At 41.2% G+C, this 25883-nt stretch overlaps 1 protein-coding gene across 2 annotated transcripts in view; it reads left to right on the top strand.

The window, feature by feature from the left end:
- The window catches only part of FGF16 (fibroblast growth factor 16), a 44159-nt gene that overhangs the window by 3814 nt on the left and 14462 nt on the right, over positions 1–25883 (top strand). For both annotated transcript variants that reach the window (XM_040442723.1, XM_040442725.1), the window contains exon 3: positions 25538–25641. In XM_040442723.1, the coding sequence (XP_040298657.1) occupies positions 25538–25641 (104 nt within the window). The remainder of the gene's footprint in view (positions 1–25537; positions 25642–25883) is intronic.

Raw genomic sequence — 25883 nt, 5'->3', positions numbered from 1 at the left:
CTAGTATAGAAGAATATCCTTGCATTTAGCGATAGGAATACCATGGTATGCTCTGGTATGGAGGAATATCCTGGCATGATAAGGATATGCTAGCATCCTGTTGTGGAAGTTGATCAGGTTATTGCTCCATATTCATTACTCATTTGAAGCCAAATCAGTACAAGTGCTACTAGACACAAGCACCCTGCACTGCAAGGCACTAAAAGTGACCCTGGAGTAAATGAAGTTGGTGGAGATGTGGAATTTGTATAGATTCTGTTCTGCATTGATTCTGCAGGGGATTAATGATTTCTACCTGGCCAGTCTAATTTCTAATTCTAGGTTCCTTACTGTGAAAACCTTTATGGATGATTCAATGGATTCCCATTCTGTAGTGCTGTACACATGTTTTGCTCACTCACAGTCACATCAGTGCCTGTCTCAGCTAGGACTCCCAATCTAATCTTACTATATCAGACATACACATATATGTACATGCGAGAGCCACTCTTATAGGAAGTCTATTGGCCCCATTGTGCCTTATCCTCTTTATCTGTAGGAATAGCACATCTAACAATTTAGAATATATTGAATGTGGAAGTGCAGGTAGAAGCTGCTGGATAGACACACATGACATGCTCACCATTATCAATGGGTTGGTTTCAGGGGTGGGCAACCTGCGGCACTCCAACCAGCGGTGCACCACCAATGAGGCCAGGTGAGGCGATCACCTCAGGCAGCACCAGGTAGGGGCAAGAGGGGGCAGCAGATGGGCAATGAGCGCTTTCATTGTGGCAAAGGGGTTAGGTTAAGAAATTGGCATTGGGGAGGGGGTTCAGTTTTCGCCTCAGGCAGCAGAAAGGCTAGGTGCACCCCTGACTCCAACTGTTGTGAAACTACAACTCCCAGCATGCATACTTGCTCAGTTCCTCTCAGAACACTCAGAGAAATAAATGGAGCATGTTGGGAATTGTAGTTTCACAACAGCTGGAGTGCCGCAGGTTGACCACCCCTGTATAGCATATGATGCAGAAATACTTCCACCATCGACGCTCAGAGTAGCTGCTTGCTCCAGGAAATCAGTGATTCATGTTGCTCTTAATTAGCTGTCATAAATTAGATAGAGGAAATGAACGATTTTGTCTAAAATTCAGTTCACTTGTTACTGCACCTAAAGAAAACAATATTTTTTTGTCTATTCCCTATGTACTTATGACCTGTTGCTTAGATAGTGCCAACATATTCTGCAGCAATGTTCAGAATTCATAATCAAAATCAGATGTTGTCCCTAACTTGGCCTTTCTGAGGTACATGCACACTAGGGTTCATTTAGGGTGCCAATTAACCTATCAATATGTTTGTATCGATAACCCCTGCAATATTATATTCCATCATATCATTTCTTTGGACGTGCATTTCTGAAAAGCGTAATAGCAGTGGTCCCATAGGGCATGTCGTCCTGATAGTTCTAGTGTAACCATGATGAAACAGTTAACCTATGTTTAAGGTGTGCCTTCATTGAAGAGAATTCACAGTGACCCTCTCCCATGCTCCCATGATCTGCAACCCACCCAAGAGGAAACAGGTGTCCTTCCTCTAGTCTAGATGTCTGTTCTCATATCGCCTTCCTGCGATGCCTTGCGGACCTGGTCTGGCAAGGGACGGGTTAACCCCTTGCCTGCCAACCTGCATACCAACTGCTGCCAGTGCCACATACAAAACTAATTACAAGATTAATATAAATCATCTCTTCTTTCCAGTTTCTGCTTGGGTAGAATTGAAATGCTAAACAAATGTGCTCATTTTCAAGAAATGTCAGCTGCTTTTTTTCCAACTTCCCTTTTTTTCTGCAGGTGCACAAAAAACATTTTCAGGAATGTCTGGGATCAGTCAACTCATCCCAGGTCCTGCCCTCCCCAGATTCCTTTCTGGGAGAGCAGGGTCCAGGATTTCCATCTAAACACTGCAGTGTACATTATATACTGTATTTCTCATGAGCCTTGTTTTTTTTTTTTTGGTCCCCTCCATTAATATGAGATGCAGGTCATCTGGTGGTTAGTCTGCTTCATGAATACGATGCTATGTGGTGGTAGAAAGTGAACTACACTAAAGCACTGTAGTCTGCAATTGCGGACAAGAATAGGGATTTCTATCATAGGGCCAGCCATATGCAGTCCGCAAAATGCGGAACGCACACGGCCGATATCTGGGTTTTGCGCATCTGACATCTGAATGGACCCCAGAACAGGCATACCACGCCACGTCCACTTTTTTGGACCTGGCGTAAACAGGGAGAAGGACTAGACACTGCTAGTGATGGCTTATTTCCTGGAAGAACATAATTGCCAGGCAATAAAAATTCAATTCACCCAATCCTTTTCTCCCTGAGCATCACATGTCACTGGAGAGTTGGGAGCTCCCCATACACATTAGATTCTCGGCCAGCTCAGCAAAAAATAGGTTTGGATCACAATACACTAATGTGTATAGGGGCCTTTAGAATGAAGCCTCCTGATCAAACAGCTGATCTCTACAGGTAAAGGCTTTCTAGCCCTTGTGATTGACTGATATCACTGGGATTGCACCGCGGAAAATGGGAAATTACATGGAGCCCATTCATTTGACTTATGAGAAGACTGTCAGAGCAGGAGCCTCTGTCATGTTCATATGACTTAATTGGACACATAAAAGGGGGTAGTCGTGATGGGACTTCTCTTGGATTTATTTGTACAATATATATGGTATCATCTTGCAACAGCCTGACCTGTTGCATGTGCGCTTGGCAGCTGAAGGCATCTGTGTTGGTCTCATGTTCATATGTGCCTGCATTGCTGAGACAAATTATGTTTTAATACGGTACAGACCAAAATTTTGGACACACCTTCTCATTCAAAGAGTTTTCTTTATTTTCATGACTATGAAAATTGTAGCTTCACACTGAAGGCATCAAAACTATGAATTAACACATGTGGAATTATATACATAACAAACAAGTGTGAAACAACTAAAAATATGTCATATTCTAGGTTCTTCAAAGTAGCCACCTTTTGCTTTGATTACTGCTTTGCACACTCTTGGCATTCTCTTGATGAGCTTCAAGAGGTAGTCCCCTGAAATGGTTTTCACTTCACAGGTGTGCCCTGTCAGGTTTAATAAGTGGGATTTCTTGCCTTATAAATGGGGTTGGGAGCATCAGTTGCGTTGAGGAGAAGTCAGGTGGATACACAGCTTATAGTCCTACTGAATAGACTGTTAGAATTTGTATTATGGCAAGAAAAAAGCAGCTAAGTAAAGAAAAACGAGTGGCTATCATTACTTTGAGAAATGAAGGTCAGTCAGTCAGCCGAAAAATTGGGAAAACTTTGAAAGTAAGGGCTATTTGACCATGAAGGAGAGTGATGGGGTGCTGCGCCAGATGACCTGGCCTCCACAGTCACCGGACCTGAACCCAATCAAGATGGTTTGGGGTGAGCTGGACCGCAGAGTGAAGGCAAAAGGGCCAACAAGTGCTAAGCATCTCTGGGAACTCCTTCAAGACTGTTGGAAGACCATTTCAGGGGACTACCTCTTGAAGCTCATCAAGAGAATGCCAAGAGTGTGCAAAGCAGTAATCAAAGCAAAAGGTGGCTACTTTGAAGAACCTAGAATATTACATATTTTCAGTTGTTTCACACTTGTTTGTTATGTATATAATTCCACATGTGTTAATTCATAGTTTTGATGTCTTCATAATCATGAAAATAAAGAAAACTCTTTGAATGAGAAGGTGTGTCCAAACTTTTGGTCTGTACTGTATATGAAATGAGCCTCTAGGAGCAACGGGGGGGGGGGGGGGGGGGGGTTCCCATTACACCTAGAGGCTCTGCTCTCTCTGCCCTTTGATTGACAGGACCAGGTGTGATGACAATTTCACTGCCTGGCCCCGTCAATCAAAGTGCAGAAGGTGCTGCAAGCGGAGCCTCTAGGAGTAATGGCAACATCCTCATTGCTCCTAGAGGCTCATTTGCATATATTAAAACTTAATTTTTCTAAGCAATGGGGGCACATATAAACATGGGACCAACACAAATGCCTTCAAGTGGTTTCCAGGACTTTTCTTTTAATTCCTCCCCCCTCCACAGTGGGACATGTCAGTGCTCAGGCCAGTCATTGGCTGTACCAGCGCACATGACGCTGTCCATGCAGAAGTTGACAGGAGGGGAGTGCAGTGAAGACAGCATGGGAGCAGTAGAGCCAGAACAGAGTGGTAGGGGAGCAAGTAAGTATATACCTCTTCACAGGTAGGAGGGGATGGAATAAAAAAAAAAAATCCTGGACAACCCCATTAAGTATTGTTTTTAATTTCTGGAAATTGTGTGAATGAAACTTTGCGCTTTACCTCTACAATTTCTGTTATTTTAGTTTTTGTGGGGGGAAAAAAACTAAGAGAAAATGATTTTACATTATTCTGGGTCAAGAGCTGGCACTGGTTTACTTGTATTCCTTCAGGTAGTCGATGACTTTGACCTCTAGAATTGTGTAGTGAGCTGCACTACTCCACCCAGTTAAAAATTAAAACCTGAAGGATACAATTAAAATCAATTGGATCTGTTAGGCTTCCATTTCATAGATCTGTCAGATATGAAACCCTGGACTTGAAAGGGTTTCCAGGTACTCCTATACCGATGGCCTATCCTCAGTATAGGTCATCAATATCTGACTGGTTGAGGTCCAACACCTGGCACCCCTGCCGATCAACTTTTTGAAGAAGCCGTTGCTCTCCATTAAGCGCTGCGGCCTCCTCACAACACACCAAGCATAGACATACATTGTATAGTGACTGTACTTGGTATTGCAGCTCAGCTACATTCACTTGGATGGGACAGAGCTGTGTTTAGGTCATGTGACCTATGAATGTGACGTCGCTGGCCTAGGAAGAGACCACTGTGCCCACAGGAGTGCCGCAGCCTCCATAAACAGATGATCAGCAAGGGACCCCCACCAATCAGTTATTAATGACCTATCCTGAGGATAGATCATCAATATACGGATCCCAGAAAGAGAACTTTAACAATAATCACGTCCAGACAAGATTGTACAAACCTCAAATTCACACATGTAAACTGATTCCATCAATTTTATTGTGAGTCTGTGAGCTATTAGGCCTGATTCTAACAATCGCTGTGTGTTTAAGTAATGCCTTTTTAATGATCAGCTTCTGCAGTATGGAGACAGGGACTCCACCTATGGAGGAATTTCCTTTAAAGGGCGTCCGACGGTTTATGTCTGGTATTGCAGCTAAGTACCAATCATCTGAACAGAGCTGATACTGACCGCATGTAAGACTTATTCAGCTGCAAGGGGTGAAGCTGCCATGCTAGACATTGACAAAAGAAAAAAAAAACACGTGGCACACCGAAGAAAAATAACTACTTCAAATTGACCTCATCAACATGACAGATTTGTCATTCTATGGACAAATTGTTAGAATTAACCTGTGATGTCACAGGGGAATATTTCCTGTTCTGATTTCTCATAAACATTAAAGGGGTATTCCCATCTGAGATATGTATGGCATGTGAATATGGCCCTATGACAATAATGAGGTCTGTCAGGGAGCATACCATTTTAGTCAGACCCGTACCTTTCAGACATTTATAGCATATCCTATAGAAATGCCATAAATGTCCTAAATGGGACATCCGCTTTAAGCTTGTAGATGACTATGTGATAATACTTCTCATAGTATAATTGTAGGTCCCAATAAAGAAGTTCACAACTTAAATTTATTTAAAGAGAAAAAATTCTTAATGTGACAGGAAGGGAAGAGAGGTTTACCATTTGCATATTGCCTGGACCTAATTCCTAAACTAAGTCCTTACTTAGGACCTAAGTAATTTGAGATAGCCTGGTTGCTATAGACATGCTGTCTGACAACCCCATCTCATAGGCTGAAGGTGTTAGCATATTTCTAGCATCAACTCAAGTAATATCATTCCCCATCAACGTATGCAATATGAGGCTCTGTTCACATCTGCATCTGAAGCTCCACTTGGAGCCTCTGCAACAGGTTCTGTCAGATTTAGATTTTTTCCATCAAAACAATGGGCACAATGCTGGAACCTCACAAACCCCATTATAAGTCAGTCAGTCTGTCTGGAGCTGTAAGTATCCATCATATGATTTTGTGGCTTCAATTATGAATGGAAGTCACAATATGACATTAACATGGCCTTAATTAGATACAGTTAGGTTCAAATATATTTGGACAGAGACAACATTTTTCTAATGTTTGTTCTGTACATTACCACATTGGATTTTGAACAAAACGATTCAGATGCAGTTGAAGTTCAGACTTTCAGCTTTAATTCAGTGGGTTGAACGAAATGATTGCATAAAAATGTGAGGAACTAAAGCATTTTTTAAACTCAATCCCTTCATTTCAGGGGCTCAAAAGTAATTGGACAAATTAAATAATTGTAAATGAAATTTTAATTTCTAATATTTAGTTGAAACCCTTTGTTGGCAAAGACTGCCTGAAGTCTTGAACTCATGGACATCACCAGACGCTGTGTTTTCTCCTTTTTAATGCTCTGCCGGGCCTTTACAGCAGCAGTTTTCAGTTTCTGTTTGTTTGTGGCCCTTTCTGTCTGAAGTTTAGTCTTTAACAAGTGAAATGCTCTATTGGGTTCATATCAGGGGACTGAATTGGCCATTCAAGAATATTCCACTTCTTTGCTTTAATAAACTCCTGGGTTGGCTTTATGTTTTGGGTCATTGTCCATCTGTATTATGAAACGCCGACCAGTCAGTTTGGCTGCATTTGGCTGGATTTGAGCACACAGTCTCTGAAAACCCCAGAATTCATCCGGCTGTTTCTGTCCTGTGTCACATCATCAATAAACACTAGGTACCCAGTGCCACTGGCAGCCATGCATGCCCAAGCCATCACACTGCCTCCGTCGTGTTTTACAGAGGATGTGGTATGCCTTGGATCATGAGCTGCACCATGCCTTCACCATACTTTTTTCTTGGCTTCATCCGTCCAAAGAATGTTCTTCCAGAAGTGTGCTGTTTTTTTAAGATGTTTTTTAGCAAAGTCCAATCTAGCCTTCTTATACTTGAGACTTATGAGTGGCTTGCACTGTGCAGTGAACCCTCTGTATTTACTTTCATGCAGTCTTCTCTTTATTGTAGATTTGGATATTGATACGCCTATATTCTGGAGAGTGTTGTTCACTTGGTTGGCTGTTGTGAAGAGGTTTCTCTTCACCATGGTAATTATTCTGTGATCATCCACCACTGTTGTCTTCTGTGGGCGTCCAGGTCTTTTTGCATTGTTGAGGTCACCAGTGCTTTTTTTCTTTCTCAGGATGTAGCAAACTGTAGATTTTGCCGCTCCTAATAGTGTAGCAAATTCTCGGATCGTTTTTTTCTGTTTTCTCAGATGAAGGATGGCTTGTCTAACCTGCATAGAGAGCTCCTTTGACCGCATGTTTACTTCTCAGCAAAATCTTCAAAATACAAGCACCACACCTCAAATCAACTCCAGACCTTTTATGTGCTTAATTGAAAATTAAATAATGAAGGAATTGCCTACACCTGCCCATGAAAGCCGTTGAGTCAATTGTCCAATTACTTTTGGTCCCTTTAAAAACAGGGTGCCACGTGTAAAGGAGCTGAAACTCCTAAACCCTTTATCCAATTTTAATGTGGATACCCTGAAATGGAAGCTAAAATTCTGGACTTTATGTCCATGTCCGATATATAACTATAACTTGAATATGTTTTAGTAAGCAGGTTAAAACATTTTTTACATTTGTGTCAGTGTCCAAATATATATGGACCATTCTGTATTTTAACAGATTTAGGTGGGGAACCCAAGGTTAAGAAAGTGGTGTTAAAACTTGAAATTAATTATTAAAGCATAGTTGCCAACAGTCCTGAGTTTTCAGAGACTGTCCCTCATTTTCCAAGACAGTCCATGTAAGTTTGGGCCTAAAATAAGTGGCCATTCGTTAGTAGGCTTGGATGCATTCCCAGAGGTGGTCTTGCCGCAAAATTACCAAAGTATGTTAATGGAGTTAAGCCACTTACATTTGACATTTTTTAAATATCATAAACTGCTGTGTACTGGCATAGGAAACACTAAAACGCCTCATTCCTTACCATAGCTCCAGAGTACCCTGCTGCCTATGGGTACTGTATGTAAGCACTGGAAACAGCAGTTGCTGAGTCTATAGCTTTCAAGATGGCGGTGGTTATGTGGATTAATCATGTCATAGCCTCCACCTTGAGAGATATGGACTGCTGCATATAGTATTTACACGTGATAATCATGGGAAGAAGGGTCTTCAGCTTGGGAGTCGCAGTAAGAAATTAGGTGTTTTAGCGTTTTCTATGCCAGTACACATTAGTTAAAACATATTGTCACATTAAAACATTTTTAAGACATAATGGGGGAGATTTATAAAAATTTGTGTAAAGGAAAACTGGCTCAGTTGCCCTTAGCAACCAATCAGATTCCACCTTTTATTTTCCAAAGGAGCTCTGAAAAATTAAAGATGAAATCTGATTGGTTGCTATGGGCAACCAATCCAGTTTTCCTTTACACCAGTTTTGATAAATCTCCCCCATTCTCTCTAGTTTAGCAATAAAACGCCTGGCCATTTATGAAGGGGAGATGACTTCAAATCAAGTCAGGCTCTCCCCAAGGAAGCAGTGCAGTCTCACTATTTTGACAGCTTTGCGAGACATTCATCTTCCTCACTGGGAGAGTCCACTGTAAAGAGGGAGGCTGTATGCCCAGCATGCCGACTCACGGGAGACACAAAAGAGATCTGTGCTGCCCTCCTACTTCATGCTGGATGCAGCAATGTAAGGCTTTATTCACGTCCGCACTTCTGTTTCTGTTGTTCTGCTTCATTAAAGGAGCAGAATATTGAAAATAATGGAGGCGTTCGTCCGTTGCATGGATCCCATTGACAGTAATGGGGTCTGCTAGGTTTCCATCAGGGAGCATGCTTTTGTGTCCGTAATGCGGACAAGAATAGTGCTGTTCGCATCTTTTGCAGCCCCATTGAAGTGAATGGGTCCACATCCAACCCGCAAAAAATGGGGATCTGAGGCGGGCCAAAAATACTTTTGCGTGCATGAACCCTTATGGAGAGAGCTTTTTCCTGAATGTGGTGTGGTTGCTGCTGTCTGTGTGTATGTAGTGGAAGACAGATTAACCCTTTACAAGCAGATGTGTCCTCCTCCTCCTCTAGCATATTCTTTTACAAGCAGCTGTGTCCTCCTGTAGCAGACTAAACCTTTACAAGCAGCGTGTCCTCTGTGCTGCATTATATGCAGTACAATCTTACTACATGGCTGATAAATAAAGGTATTCTGTATGAAGTAAAGTTTAGGATTCTGGCAATTTTTTGCTGATTTACGTTTTGCTGATTTGCTGCCCCTTAGGATGCATTGGTGAAGCAATTCACCAGGTTTATGATTCACTTTTAGCAAATTTATGAGAACTATGCTATGGACCAGCAGTGCAACAAGATGGCGAAACACGATTATTTGTTCACCCCAATCTTGGTCAAATCTAAGCAGAAGGCTGCACTGTGCCATTATTGCTGGTACCTCTTAGAGAAGAGGATAATCTCTCCAGATTTGTGACCTGACTCTGCTAAATTGAAAATACAACTTGTGTCCCTTTAATACTGAGGGAAATCATCTGATTTGTCACAAATATGTATTTGAGAAAAGATTTAAAACTACATCTAATGTCACATTTTGTGTTTTTCTCATAATCAGTACGTCCTCTTTAAAGTAAAAGTGCACCTATTAACACCAGGACCTTTCAAGTTTTAAAATGATGCACCTGTGAATGTTTTAATAAATATTTATAGCAGTCGGGGCTCTGTTTTTCTGGTACAGAGCTCCAAATCTCCTGCATAGACACAGAGTTAAATAATAACATTTTTGCTACCTGCAGCCGCCACTTGCGCATACTGTTTTATTATGGAGTCCAGAGGATATGGCTCATAAGCTCCCCCTAGTGGTGGAGCACAATGTTGTCATTTACCGTTGTATATGCAGGGGATTTGGAGAAAATGTATTGGAAGGGAGCTGTAGTGACTAATAAAACTTAACTTTTAATAAATAAATGGTAAAAAGTGTAAGGGAATACCATCAAAAGGCCCTAAAACTTCAAGCCCCAAAAGAAAACCAAACAAAGAGTCCTAGTGGACCATACAAATGCTTGACCCTTAGTAGAGTGTATAGGGTGGACAGGTAAATCAGTAGGTAGTTCTTACCCGTCTGGAGTTTCAGTAGCGTATGGACGTGGCTTTGAATCGAAGTAGGTGTATAGTGGCCCTGGCTTGTTGAGGTTAAGTTTTATTAGTCACTGCTGCTTCCTTCCAATACAGTTGTTGTTTACAGTGCGGGAGGTACACTCTGTACCACTGCAGAAGGGCACAACTTGCAGATTTGTGATTTGGAGAAATCTACCACTGTAAAGGTATATTAGGAAATTAGCACAGAATTTTGGAGCTACTTAATTTAAAAACATAAACTGACCTTCAAGGATGGACAACTGGAAATGTAATTTATGGCCAACAAAGCCAGAATGCACTGAAAATGGTTAAGTGTTGGAGTCAGGGCTTTTAGGGGAAAGCATTTTGTACATAATTGCACATTCTAAGTAAAGCTGCATTTACATTATCACTCATGCCCACACCGATTCATTGTTTCTGGGTAGCAAATTGCTGCTTGCACAGGATAATAGGCTGTCCAGAAATGATCATTTTGGTGTCCACATCAATGATGCTTTTGATCGACGGCGCCTTTTGGCTGCCCATACATGATATAGCCCTGGCAGCAAGATCTACGTGTGGCTTACCACTATTTGCCGCTCCGCACCTTTTAATTGTGCATGCTATTTGCCTCACAAGTGCAGATGAGGCCTAGCAATTAGTGGTGAGCCGTACACGGATCCCACTGCTAGGGCTGCATTGTGTATGGGCAGCCTAACATGGGCCAGTTATCGGTCCTGATGTAATGAGCACAATCAGCTCCACTATCTTAGCGTAAGACCACATGGTCAAGTTTCTGAATACTGTTTTGGAAGCCAAAACCAGGATTTGATTAAAAAAAGACAAGTAGTATCTGTCCTTTATACTTTCTTAACTTTTTTGATCTTCCAAAACTGCTTGCAGAAACCTGACCATATGGCCTTACCCTTAGAGGCATTTTTATAACATATTCTTAGTATTGAAGGTATATACTAATAGTAGAGTAATTTTTAGATGAGAGAAAAAAAAAACTGAAAAATTGTGATCAGCAAAAGAAAGATGCATTTGTAAGATCATGATCCTTAAACTAACACAAAGTTGCATAGAGTGCTATTTACAATGCTGTATAGGCACATTCTGCAAAAAAAATTATATTAATAAAGCTACACTTGTAGAAACAGCAGATCAGAGGGAGCTTATTATATAATAAAATCCCAGACCGTGAAAGCACTGAGCTAGTCAACCACAGAGCCCACTTTACATAATGAGAGAGTTAAGGATCTCGGTATCAGTTGCAGCGTTACTTATAAGGTCACCGAGCTCGAAACTGTTCTCTTTTTATTTCAGTGTCAATTAAACATTATGTAAACTGTTGTGGAACATAGGGTACAGGTGGAGAGACAGGGATTTTACCAAAAACATTTTATCACTAAGCTTGCAAATGTGCACTTTACTGTTAGCTAGTTTATAAGCATTGAATGACATACATCTTGCTTTTTGTATTCTATTTTATCGTTGTATTATAAAGAAGGGACTTGGAAAACTTCAGACAATCCATTCATGACAAACAAGGCAAATGTGCTAGAAGTAATTGTATTGAATTAATTTTAGTTACTCGAAATCTATTATGAAGGTTGTCCTATCTTGACAACCTCTTCCCTAAAGGAGCATCCACTGGTGATCAGGCAGCAGAGGGCTGCATGTTTATTCTGCAGAAGCCACTTCTGCAGTTTGGTAGCTAGTGGATCTTGTAATAAATGATCAGGCTGAGTTCCCTTTGAAGTGGGCCCGGCTAGAAGAGGCCTCCTATAAAGTCCTGATGGAAATTGGTTATTTAATATGGGATTCCGGTTCAGTATCTACTGTAAACTGAGATGTCTGCTGCTAGATATCTCTCCAGACTCTCTCAAATGTGTACAATAGGAGATGTCAATAGGAGATGTCTGGTAATGGTTTACATCATGGGGAATGAAGAATAGCGCGTTATTGGAATACAAATGCCAATCCCATGCATGCCAATATTCTTATTGGTAAATTCAGGGCATTAAAGACCTACCCATGACTGCCTACTTCTAGGGGTGTTCACATAAATTCCACCCATTCACAACCCATGCCAGCATGAATTAGCCAAGATTGTCTCTGAAAATCAGGAACAGACCCTGCAAATTCGTCACTGCTGGCAACTACACAAGCCATTTGGGGACTGTCAGGCTGCCCCATACACTTTAGAATAGAAATGACCACCGCTCAGATTGTCATTAACCGAGGATTGTGGCGTTCTTTTTAACATGGAGTCTCCTAGTTCCAGTAGCTGAGCTCCAGCTACCTCTTAATGCTGATATTAAATATTGGGCTCACATGCAGGCCTGAAAACAGAGTTTTATGTATTATGTCATAACTGATGTCACCACAGCAACTCCACACATTTGTCACCCAAACTTCCTCTGCTTAGGTCATTCATAACATTACACCAGAATGCATGAGATCATGGTCGGTATGTCAAATGAATGTGAACATTCCTTCACTGACCTAACCGCTTAGGAAATTGTTGATATTGCATCGAAAGTATTTCTGGACTCTTTTACAGGTTTTCCTAGTAGACCATAATGTGATCTTCCTACCTGAAATAATTGATTCCAAAGCCTAAATATGGTTACTAGAAGATCATATATAGATATTATATATCAGATTTAATGCCTTGGGCTGCTTTTATGGTTTATGTGAATAAAACGTGAATGCAAGCATTGGAATCCCTAAGCATGTTGGTGGAAAGACCCCCTCTAGACGTGATCTACTGTTAATGTTGTGTGCTTATTTGTAGCCATGTCTACTGCAGTAGTGAATGCTATATTGTTGTATTATATAGTAATATATTGTTCCTCTCATTTATTCTGTGAGTTTTGGTGGTTATCTTTGCCCTTTTGAAGATGGCGACTGGGAGGTACAACCCAGGTGCTATGTTTGCTCAGAAATAATACAATATGCATGACCCTGAGAAGTGTTAGAATGTATAGGTGTATGGATGCTGTGATGCTTATGCAGGAGAACAAATTAGCCTTTAAGCAAGGTTGCCTTTTCCTGGAACGGGACGTGGGCATAGTCCTCTAAAGTGATTGCATGCCCCTGTGAAAGGTCAAGTTGTATTAGAGAAGCACCTCAGCAGAAATGCTCTATTCAATAGAAAGTTAATGAGGAGGTAGGTGTTGTATGACATGATGCATAATATCCACATGGCCAGTATAAAATGCAATTATGATCGGCTAAGTCAACTATATAAAGATGCAATCCCTTTGTTAGACCTTATTGTATCTAGAAGAGGGAGTGTGTATTGGTACAGATGACTAAATGGATACTATTCTGGATGTGGCGCTCCGGAGGAAGCAGGCCAAAAAAAGCCTAAGGTCTCTAAATTGCAAGATTCCAAATAATATGATGTAAAGTAATGCAACATACAATATACTTTCACCTGCATCAGCTAACTGCAAAACCTTGTGAACAAAATGAACAACCTAGCACATATGAAGGAATGTATGGCAAAGGAGCCAAGACAAGGGCAACCACTAGTCTAATACTGCCAGTTAGGAGCAACCACTAGTCTAATACTGCCAGTTAGGAGCAACACCTTCCTCACCTACAATCTAAGATTTGGGTTACAACTGTTACTACCTGTTCCACCTTGTCATTGTCCTACACAGCTCAGATTTGCAGTCTCTGTTCATTTTCCATTATTCATGTGAGTGAATGTGTCTAGACATTCAATATACGACATTCTGGGATTGTACATTACAGGGCTCCCTAAGGCAGTGTTAAATGAATATTTGTGTGCTGCATTTCAAAGGGAAGCCCAATACTATTTATTGGAAACCTGTGTCTGTACATAAAATGGAGCTGAATCATGCAGCACAAGCCTATAATATTATGTACATGCTACGATCATTTGCTGTTAACTCTTCAACTGACAGAGGAACAGCTTGTTCCTCTGTTCATTACAAAGAACTACATAGCTCAGTCTTCAGGATGTTTCTTCATATGGGACATGTAGGAGTATTTTTTATAATGATACAGTGCACTCGGAAAGTCTTAAGACCCTTTCACTTCATATTTTGTTATTGTGCTAAAATAAAAATAAAAAGTTAAAATGTTCCCCTATTATTCTGTACTTGATACCCCATAATGACAAAGTGGAAACAGAATGTTCAAAATGTTTTCTAATTTATTGAAAAGGAAAAGCTAAAATCTTGCATTGACATAAGTATTTAAATCCTTTACACAGGACTTACTTGAAGCACCTTTGACAGCGATTACAGCCTCTAGTCGTCATGGGTATGCACACCTGGATTTGGGGAGTTTCTGTCATTCTTCTTTGTAGATCTTCTCAAGCTCTGTCAGGATGGATGGGGACTGTTGGTAAACACTATTTTCAGGTCTCTCCAGAGATGTTCGATTGGTTCAAGTAAGGGCCCTGGCTGGACCACTCAAGGACATTCACAGAGTTGTCCCTAAGCTACTCCTGTCTTGTCTTAGGTTCATTGTCTTGCTGGAAGGTGAATCTTCATCCCCATCGGAGTGTTCTTGATCAGGGTTTTATTAAGAATATCTCTGTGATTTGTTCCATTCAGCTTTCCCTCAACCCTGACCAGTCTCCCTGCCTAGGCCACCAAAAAACAATGCCCACAGCATGATGCTACCACCACTATGCTTCACTGTAGGGATGGTATTGGGAAGTGCCTGGTTTCCTCCAAACATGATGCTTAGAATTGAGGCCAAAAAATTCTGTCCTGGTTTCATCAGACCAGAGAATCTTGTTTCTCACAGTCTGAGAGTCCTTTAGGTGCAAACAACTCCCAGTGGGATTTCATGTGCCTTTTACTGAGGAGAGTCTTCTTCCTGGACACTCTGCTGTGAATCCCAGATTGGCAAAATGCTGCCATCCTGGTTGACCTTCTAGAAGTTTCTCCTATCTGCACACAGGATCTTTGGAGCTCAGCCAGTGTGGCCATTGCGATCTTGGTCACCTACCTTACCAAGGCCCTTTCTTCCCCGATAACTTAGTTTGGTCCAGCGCTAAGAAGAGTCCTCATTGTTCCAAACTTCTTCAATTTATGAATTATGGAGACCATTGTGCTCTTGGGAACTCCTCCAGATCTGTTCCCCCACACCATCCTGTCTCTGATCTCTACAGGCAGTTCTTTCCTCCTCATGGCTTGGTTTGTTTCTCTGATATGCATTGTCAGCTGTGTGACCTTATATAGAGAGGGGGTGTGTCTTTCCAAATCATGTTGACTCAGCTGAATTTACCACTGGTGAACCCCAGGACCCCAATCAAGGTGTACACACACTTAAAGATGATCCCTGTCGGATCCGTCCTTCTGCTATTTCGCCGTGCCGCCGGACCGCCGCTCCGTCCCCATTGACTATAATGGGGACGGGGCGGAGCTCCGGCGCAGCACGGCAGTGAACGACAAAAGGCTGCTGGACTAAAAGTCCTGCATGTCCGACTTTTTAGTCCGGCGGCCTCTCACCGCGAACTGCTGTACTGCGCCGGAGCTCTGCCCCATCCCCATTATAGTCAGTGGGGACGGAGCGCCGGTCCGGCGGCACGGCGAAATAGCGGAAGGACGGATCCAACAGGGTGAACAGCCTGTCGGATCCGTCCTACCGCAAGTGTGAAAGTACCCTAAAACTCAGTTTTGATTTTGTCTTTATGGGGTATTGAGTATAGATTTTTTTTTTTCTATTTTAGCACAAGGCCGCAACATAAAATGTGAAAAAAGAAGACTCTTTGAATGCATTGTATACATGTGTGTATACTGTGTATATATATCATTGCATCAAACCACCAAATAGAAATCTCCAGGAGAAATTTTGAGAACATTTCGCAAACATTACAATGTCTTTTAGATCATTTCACCTGTCCAGACTTGTCACTAATTCCCTATGAACCTCAAAGTTTACCAGAATATAATCTAAAAAACTCAAAGCTGCCAACGGGAATCCTTTGATTTACAGGCTCAAATCTTTAAATGCAGTTTAATCTGTAGATTGATAAGTGTTTTTAATTCTATAATTTCTTTACTTTAGATTCCCTTTCAGCAACTCTTGTTGGATCTTCTTTTATTTCTATGAACACATAGTCACTTTTACTTGCAGCTAGGATTTATTTTTACATTGTCTCTATATGTATGTATATGTATTGATCCTTATATGTATACATTTTTAAACATATTTTTTTCAGTTATTTTCCTATTCAATATGCTAGGATCATTTTTTTATATATATTTATTAGGCTACTTTCACACTTGCGTTCGGGGTTCCGCTTGTGAGCTCCGTTTGAAGGCTCTCACAAGCGGCCCCGAACGCATCCGTTCAGCCCCAATGCATTCTGAGTGGATGCGGATCCGCTCAGAATGCCTCAGTCTGGCTCCGCTTGGCCTCCGTTCCCGCTCAGCAGGCGGACACCCGAATGCAGCTTGCAGTGTTCGGGTGTCCGCCTGGCTGTGCGGAGCCAAACGGATCCGTCCAGACTTACAATGTAAGTCAATGGGCACGGATCCGTTTGAAGTTGACACAATATGGTGCAATTTTCAAACGGATCCGTCCCCCATTGACTTTCAATGCAAAGTCTGGATGGATCCGTCTGACTAACTTTCACACTTAGATTTTTTTTGTGAAATATAATGCAGACGGATCCGTTCTGAACGGATCCCATCGTTTGCATTATAGGAGCGGATCCGTCTGTGCAGACACCAGACGGATCCGCTCCGAACGCAAGTGTGAAAGTAGCCTTACCTGTATTGCTGCTTTATATGTTGGAGAAGTTTGAATATTAGAGGCATATTCTGAGCAGCTTTCCCTACAGCAGAGTCAGATTACAGGGTTGACACATGGGTCCTTTACTGTTAGAAGACGTGGAGAGGAGGCCCTACTTGCATTTGTCTCTTTAAATGTCTAGAATGTTACTGGCTCAGTTGTCTCTGTCACTCCCTTAGACTCCAGCAAAGAGGGCAATGTGCATATCTGCTACCCTTCCCATATGTGGTTGCAGTTGGAGGCAGAAAGGCAACCCTTCACTAGTCTCCCTATCACCCAGCACCTAAGGCAGATGCGCTAAAATAACCTCCCTGTACCCAGAGATAGGCAAGAGCTCCAGCTACGAAGGATCAGAACCTAAAAAGAAAGGATGGGTCACTGGTTGATGTTGTAGATGATCAATATCTGGATAGGCATCATCTGCTGTATCTCTCCTTGAGATTATATACTCAAAGCAGTAAGGTCTTCTAGATAAAAGAATACTGACTAACAGACTGCCATTAATCACATATTTAATATGCAACTTGGACTTTTTCATTCTTGGGAAATTTTGAGTTTCATCACATTCATTGGCATATTTGTCAAAGTTTCCATGATTTAATAGACTAAATTAAACTGCGTATATTTCTCCATATCTTTCTACAGAAGAGTATTGAAACATATGAGTCCAAAGTCTTCTGAGCAGTGAATTTGTTTCATTGTATATTTAGGATGTGATTGGAAATGATAGATAGATCGATAGATAGATAGATAGATAGATAGATACATTTTGAGCATTGACTTTAATCCACTATGATATATGTCACATACATATTACATGCTAACAATAGACAATTCAGTGTTTTTTAGTGGACTGGACACGACATGTCATTTAGGCCTCATACACGTGACTGTATGTGTTTTGCGGTGTTCACAAAGCTCAAATCCCCTAAACACGGGTACCGGCCATGCGCATGCCGCCAGTTTGTTTTTCCCTTCTATAGAAAAATCTTATCCTGTCCGCAAAATGGATGAGAATAGGACATGCTCTCTTTTTTTTTTGCCACCACAAAGTGACAATTTTTGAGGAGGTAGTCACCACAGAGTGACAGTTTTTGAGGAGGTATAATGTGCTGCTGGGGCAGTATATTGTGCTGCACTGTGGTATTTGGCTCTGCTGGGGTGGTATAATGTATCACAATATGGTATTGCTGGCCACTTGTGTTAGCTCTGCCTTCTGTCAGTTTGGACCTGACTACAAAATAGGGACACTTTATGTTTTTTAGAGGGCCATTTTAAGTTCCCTGTCTGCCCCTGCAGACAGCAACAGTGTGCTTTCTGCATTTTTGAAGACCCTGTGAAATGAGTGGGTCCGCATCTGATCCATAAAAAAATGTGGATCATATGTGGAACAAAGATATGGTTGTGTGCATGGGGCCTTAGTCAGTTCATCATTGGAGTAAATATGGCCGTCTAATTAACCCTCTAATCCTTACAGTTATGTTGATGACACAATCTTGTAACTTTTGTATGATTTTTAAGTTACAACTGTAAGAAGGTACCTGGAATCATCGTGGCTCAAAGTTATGTGTCACCGAGGTTCCTTCCTCGGTGAAGTAAGAGCCAGTATTTTATGTGTCAGCAGCAGCAATTGCTAATTGACACCAAAAGATTTAGCATGGCTGTTATAGCTGATCCAGGACGGCTCTTACTGGGAGTAGTCAAAGTGCTGGGTGGGTGACTACTCCCCATGTTCCAGGCCAGGTTTTGCCAGGCATAAAAACCAGCCAGCACTGCCAGGTATGGAGGATTTACCTCCCTCTGACAGTGGAGCTCAGGAGTCTGTGTACTGTGAACTGAGGGCTGTGCTGGGATTTGAGGTTTGAGCCGGGCTGGAGCACTCAGGCCCCTCTAAAGGCTGAACGGCTAACAGGGTGTGAATTAACACCCAGGAGAAAAGGTGACTTTTATTGTCTATGGACTTTCTTTGCGTGTGAACAAACAGCAAGCCACCTGCGTTTTGTTATACACCTTATCTGCATTTTGTTGTACACCAATGTGTGAATAAACACCGCTGTTTGATTCAAGAACTGTGTACTTTGCCTCTATACTGCATCCGCTAGTCCTAACTACCAGAGTGAATCCCCACACAACATAAGACTGGATGAAGGAAATCCTCAGACTTTAGAAAAGTTTGAAGCGTGCCATTAAACATGTACTTGTATTCTTGTTTTCCACCTGTCAGCAGTAAATCTTGGAGTTCCCTTTGAATGGGGAGACTCTAGAAGGTCAGCATCAGACAGCTGGGATCTGTCCAGCCCTGACACTGGTGTTTGAGTAAGGGCTGGAAACACATTTGCATCCAAACCACTGCCTAATTACTCCATCTGGTGAAAATGAGTACAAAGGGGCATGACCAGGATTCACATACTGTGTTTTGACTGAAATTGCTACCAATAAACGGCTCCATATGGAGCCAGTGACTCCCTGTGCTTTTCTGTACAGTAAATGGCACAGTGCCGCATTGAGTATCCACTGCAGTTTGCCTGAAATGTTCATATATTTATTATCAGACAGTCTTAAGGTTACAAATATCCGCATGACACATAATATGTCTTCATTATGTTTAAGGAGATGAAAATTGATCCCCATCATAAGGTAATGTTTGAAGTGAGACATGGTTAGATTGTTCAAACAGCTTTTTTTTAAAAAGGAGCTTGAAAAGGGACCTTCTATTGCTTTCCATTTTTACAAAGCAAATAGTGTAAAAGATGTGTTCTGAGAAAAGACCGTTTGATGAATTTTGGTGGCTATCATGTTTTCTTGACCTTGGAGATGAGATGATAGAGTCGGAAATAAAGAGCAGATGTGTCCCACTTCAATGAATGTATGGCAGCAGGTACACTTTCAAAACCAAAGGAATCCTAGACGGGATCAAATTAGTCTCCACCCCTGGCCCTCAGACAGTAAGTTCCCTGCCAAAGTACAGAATACTCATTAAAAGGCCTTTAATGTTGAAAGGCGAACACTTACAGAAGTCTGTAAGATACAATGCCAGCTTCTATTTTGGTGAACAGTTTAGGCCCGGCACGAATTGTTCTTCACGAATTGTTCATAGTAATACTATGGATGATGGACCTGTACACACTGTGGAGCAAATATGCACAGTTTCCCATCTTAGGAAGCAGCAGAATCAGGGCTATTTTCAGGTGGGCTTTCACCATACCCTCCCTATAGTATGCCCATTATTAACTCCCTACCCACTTGACTTTATATTTTCTGTAAAGGTTTACATTTCCTACCATGACTGGAGAACAAGAGTTATTCTGTGTCTGTAGACATCGTTGTTCATGTCTGTTAACCATTTCCTGCACTATACATAAGTAATTTACATAGTTGTAATCTCAGCCATAATAGCAATATGGTCATATAGATCTGTACTTTGAAGTGGTTGTACACGTTGGACAATCTCTACTTGTTAGACTAGTACCATGACAATAAGGTGATCAAAAAGTGTTCCTCTGCATGGACACCTGTCATTGGGTGTAATCTGTGTGAACATCTATCAGTGAGTGGTCCATTTCCCTGCAGTGCCACCACAGAGAAACTAGGTATTACACGTAGATCATTTGAATGAGTAGGTTGTCTGTGTAATGTAGTAGAGGACAGGAGAACACTATTTGGAGCCACCTTCCACTCTGGCCAAGAAAGAGATGAGGATTGTCCCTCTATTAACTCAGATTTCCCTAATGAGGTATATTAAAATGCATTTTCTAAACTAGACAAACCTTTTAAAGGTTCAAATTCACAAATTAAACTGTTTCTGGTGCCCTGCAGTTGACATGTACAGTGTTCCAAACATAACTTTATTCTCTGTTTTTTGATACTCTGAGCCCTTGTAAATCCATATGCAAATTACTTGAAAAGAGCACGAGAGGAGGTCCCAACGCAAATTGTGCCCAGGCACTCCCAACTGAATAGAGCCTGGCTCCTACCCTCAGCATGTTGTCTCTCAGCACTGAATGGAACTAAGTTGAGCTGAGCTGTGCCCCTGCACGGGAATTCAACTAGTGGGTCCATTGGGACCAGAGGGAGAAGCAGGGGTCAATTCAGTGCTGAGGGGAGAAGCTGAGCTCCATTCAGTGCTGAGAGAAAACATGTTAAGGGTCTGGGCTCCATGTAGTTGTGAGTGCCTGGGCACTGTTAGCGATTTGACCACCCCTTGGGCTCTTTTAAAGTAATTTGCATATGGAATAAAAAAACATTTTACAAAGACTCAGAGTATCAAAAATGGATAATAAAGGTATGTTTGGAATACTGTACATGAGAACTGCAGGGCACCAGGAACAGTTTAATTTGTGAATTTATGGTGACAGACTCCCTTCAAGCTGTACACCTTATTGTGCACACAAGTTGGTGTATATACCTGTATTTGTTCCCCAACTAGAAAAAGCATTCCAAAAGTCCAACAGGGGTAAGTAAGCAGAGGGTTTGTATGGATAGACCCATTACATATTATGTTTTTCCTACTTTTATGCCTCTATAATTATTTACTGATATTTATAACACACAAATCAAGTGCATTTCCAACCAAACAATTAATGTACAGTCATGTGAAAAAATTAGGACACCCTTTGAAAGCATGTGGTTTTTTGTAACATTTTTAATAAATGGTTATTTCATCTCCGTTTCAACAATACAGAGAGATTAAAGTAATCCGACTAAACAAAGAAAACTGAAGAAAAGTCTTTTCAAGATCTTCTGTAAATGTCATTCTACAAAAATGCCTATTCTAACTGAGGAAAAAGATAGGACACCCTCACATGTATTCCCTCTTAAATTGGCTCAGATCTCACACAGGTATATCACACCAGGTGCACATAATTAGTAGATCGTTACTCTGCATGTTGAATGAGGCTTGCCCTATTTAAACCTCAGACATTTAGTTTGGTGTGCTCCTGACTGTTGAAGTGAGAGTGAGCACCATGGTGAGAGCAAAAGAGCTGTCAGAGGACTTCAGAAAAAAGATTGTAGCAGCCTATGAGTCTGGGAAGGGATTTAAAAAGATCTCAAAAGATTTTGAAATCAGCCATTCCACTGTCCGGAAGATAGTCTACAAGTGGAGGGCTTTCAAAACAACTGCCAACATGCCCAGGACTGGTCGCCCCAGCAAGTTCACCCCAAGAGCAGACCGCAAGATGCTAAAAGAGGTATCCAAAAACCCTAAAGTGTCATCTCGAGAACTACAGCAGGCTCTGGCTACTGTTGATGTAGAAGTACATGCCTCTACAATCAGAAAGAGACTGTACAAGTTTAACTTGCATGGGAGGTGTGCAAGGAGGAAACCTTTGCTTTCCAAGAGAAACATCGAGGCCAGACTGACATTTGCCAGCGATAAAGTTGACAAAGACCAGGACTTCTGGAATAATGTTCTTTGGACAGATGAGTCCAAAATTGAATTATTTGGACACAACAGCAGAGGACATGTTTGGCGTAAACCAAACACAGCATTCCAAGAAAAGAACCTCATACCAACTGTGAAGCATGGAGGTGGAAGTGTCATGGTTTGGGGCTGCTTTGCTGCAGCAGGACCTGGTCAGCTCACCATCATAGAATCCACGATAAATTCTACTGTGTATCAGAAGGTGCTTGAAGAACATGTGAGACCATCAGTTAGAAAATTAAAGCTGAAGCGGAACTGGACCATGCAACATGACAATGACCCAAAACATACTAGTAAATCAACCAAAGATTGGCTGAAAAAGAAGAAATGGAGAGTCCTGGAATGGCCAAGTCAAAGTCCAGATTTGAATCCCATTGAGATGCTGTGGGGTGACTTGAAAAGGGCTGTACGTGCAAGAAACCCCTCAAACATCTCACAGCTGAAAAAGTTCTGCATTGAGGAGTGGGGTAAAATTTCCTCAGACCGATGTCGAAGACTGGTAGATGGCTACAAGAACCGTCTCACTGCAGTTATTTCAGCCAAAGGAGGTAACACTCGCTATTAGGGGCAAGGGTGTCCTATCTTTTTCCTCAGTTAGAATAGGCATTTTTGTAGAATGACATTTACAGAAGATCTTGAAAAGACTTTTCTTCAGTTTTCTTTGTTTAGTCGGATTACTTTAATCTCTCTGTATTGTTGAAACGGAGATGAAATAACCATTTATTAAAAATGTTACAAAAAACCACATGCTTTCAAAGGGTGTCCTAATTTTTTCACAAGACTGTATGTTCCCTTTCTCTTAGTTTCTCTTTCTCTTCTGTTTTCTTCTCTTAGTTCGTGCACTATATCACTTGGTAGAGGAGGCAGTTGTGCAGCTGATCTTCCTAATTTCATTTGGGACAGTTCACATTATCTTTTTAAGGGGTGTATGAAGACCAGTGTTTGGTCAACCAGTCACCCACCTTCACGAAAGCATACGTAGATGCATCTCTGTTCTCTAATCCCATTATCTACAACCCCAGCTTTCATATCTGTTAATCTTGGGTATATTATTACCACAATTGTGCCTGTGCTCCTATTTGAATTGGAACACAAAGGGAAGGTGCTCATTTTTGGATTTGAAGTCACGGAAGTGGTCTTATCAGTGATTGACAGCCTTCGTTCTATAATTATACATACACAGATAGCTGTCACTGATAGTACCACCTACTTGACTTCAAATCTCAAAATGAGGATGGATATTAATGAATAAAATACAAGCTATATTGAATCTTTTCCCATAAAACCATATGTAGATTCCTCAGTTTCTCCTGCTCTATAACATGCTGCCTGTAGATTATTTTGAATTTCATGGTGACCGGTTCCCTTAAAGAGTGTTTGTCGCTTAGGAGAACCCAACACTCCCATGCTTTACTTGGAGAGCCTATTGATTTCACTGCCTTATTTCTCTTATGTGTCCAAGTGTCCATGGGGGTCCTCGAAAGGTCCTTATTAAAAGTCATTATCCAGAGTGAAGATATGACACCTATACCATATTTTACATTGCTTCTGTATTTTTACATAATGACCTGTCTTTCAATCACAGTTTTTTGCACAATACATTAAAAATTTAGCTGTATCTTTTACCAGAAATTCAACGGCAAGTAGAGAGGACTTCTAAGGTGGATTTAGACAGCCAGATAATTGGGCAGATTATTAGGAATGAACATTCCTGTGAACGCTCGTTCCCGACAATATGCCCGTCATCGGGTGAAACGTCATTCATGCAGGCACCTAAATTATTCTTTCTGGGCAGCAGATCGTGCTGTCTAAACAGCAATCTGCTGCCCAGAAACAATGCCTCTGTATGAGGACGAGCGACCACAATAGCCATCCCTCGTCCTTATACAGTAGAGGTTATCACTGCATGTGAATGCAGCTCTTCACCTCGACTTAACGAGCAGTCAACTTTTGGGAAGGATGCTGTCTTCCCGACAATCTGCTACTCATCTGCCCATCTAAATCCACCTTTACTCTTTGATTGATGGATGTAAGTTTTTATAGAACACTATCTTCCAAATGTTTCTAGTGTTTTATTCCCATTATGTAGCTCTTATCTCATAAGTAAAAGACAATGACGAGCTTCCTGGACAGAATGTTCACTGTACAGAGTTCTTTTTTATGGACACACATGCATGGAAAGCTGATAAATAGCTTGCAGGCTATTTTGCTGCCATCATAACCTCTTTGTTTCATCTTTGTTTTCAGAAAATGAATAATTACAAAGCAGTTCCGCTTCATATTACATAATGTAACCAGCTGGTGACTGTAGATGCCATGCAGGGTTGCCTCATAATGGCCCAGGCCTAAAAAAAAAAAAATAGTAGCCACTTTGATTCTTGTCACTTTCCGCCCCCTACATAGCTCTGAGGAGAACCTGAGTTCTACACCTTTACGAAAATGAAGACATCCAAGACAGTAGTCTGAATATTATGTAATGTAATAAATCTTATTATGTTTGAACAACTTTAAATGAATTGGGATCTCATTCTATAATTAAAGTGGTTTGGTACAGAGCATTGTGCCCTGCAAAAACAGGGTCTCCGCAGATTCTCATTTTCCCAAGAGACGGCAGCATAGTTTGAGCATATTGTTCCCTTCAAAGAAAGACATATAGGGGATTTTTTCTGGGATCAGCCAACTAATAGCTTTACCTCAAGACAGGTCGTTTGGTTTTCTGGTAGAAGTCAAGGACGTATTACGATTATCCTTGATCCTAGGAGTCGTTTATATACTCAAGTCATAAGCTCCATCTAAAATAAAAAATGTCCTGCATACTGACCCAATGAAAAATTACAATGTGGTCCCTTTAAAAGGAACTGCACAATGCAAAGTTATAAGAAAAGATATTCCGGAATCATTATTTTACGGAGAATATGAGCACAGCATTTACTAAAACAGACATGTCATGTGAGGTTTCAATAAAGCAAACACATAAATGAGCTATAAGAAGACATAATACTGATGATGGGCATTGCAGTTTTCTGATCTGGCTCACATTTTGCACTTATTTCTACTTTAGGAATTTTGGAGTTCATTAGCTTGGCTGTTGGTCTCGTCAGTATCCGTGGTGTGGACTCTGGACTGTACCTTGGCATGAATGAGAAAGGAGAACTGTATGGGTCGGTAAGTTTGAACACTTCATAAATACTGCACTCTCGAACAATACATTTCTAGAAAGGTGAAACACTACAGTTCTAAATGAGATCCATTTGAAATGTGGAAATAGAGACCTACTGAGCAGATAAAGTCATCCTTTTTTTTATTAAAGGCTATGTCCATCTTCATGGCCTTTTTTTTATTGTTTCAATGCATTTAAAATGAGAAATGAAGCAACTTTGCAGTTGGCCATAAGAGGATATTCCTAC

The sequence above is a fragment of the Bufo bufo genome, chromosome 8 (assembly GCF_905171765.1).
Source record: "Bufo bufo chromosome 8, aBufBuf1.1, whole genome shotgun sequence".
Taxonomy (NCBI): domain Eukaryota; kingdom Metazoa; phylum Chordata; class Amphibia; order Anura; family Bufonidae; genus Bufo; species Bufo bufo.
Note: the sequence above shows the minus strand (reverse complement) of the source record. Positions and strands in the feature narration are given on the sequence as shown.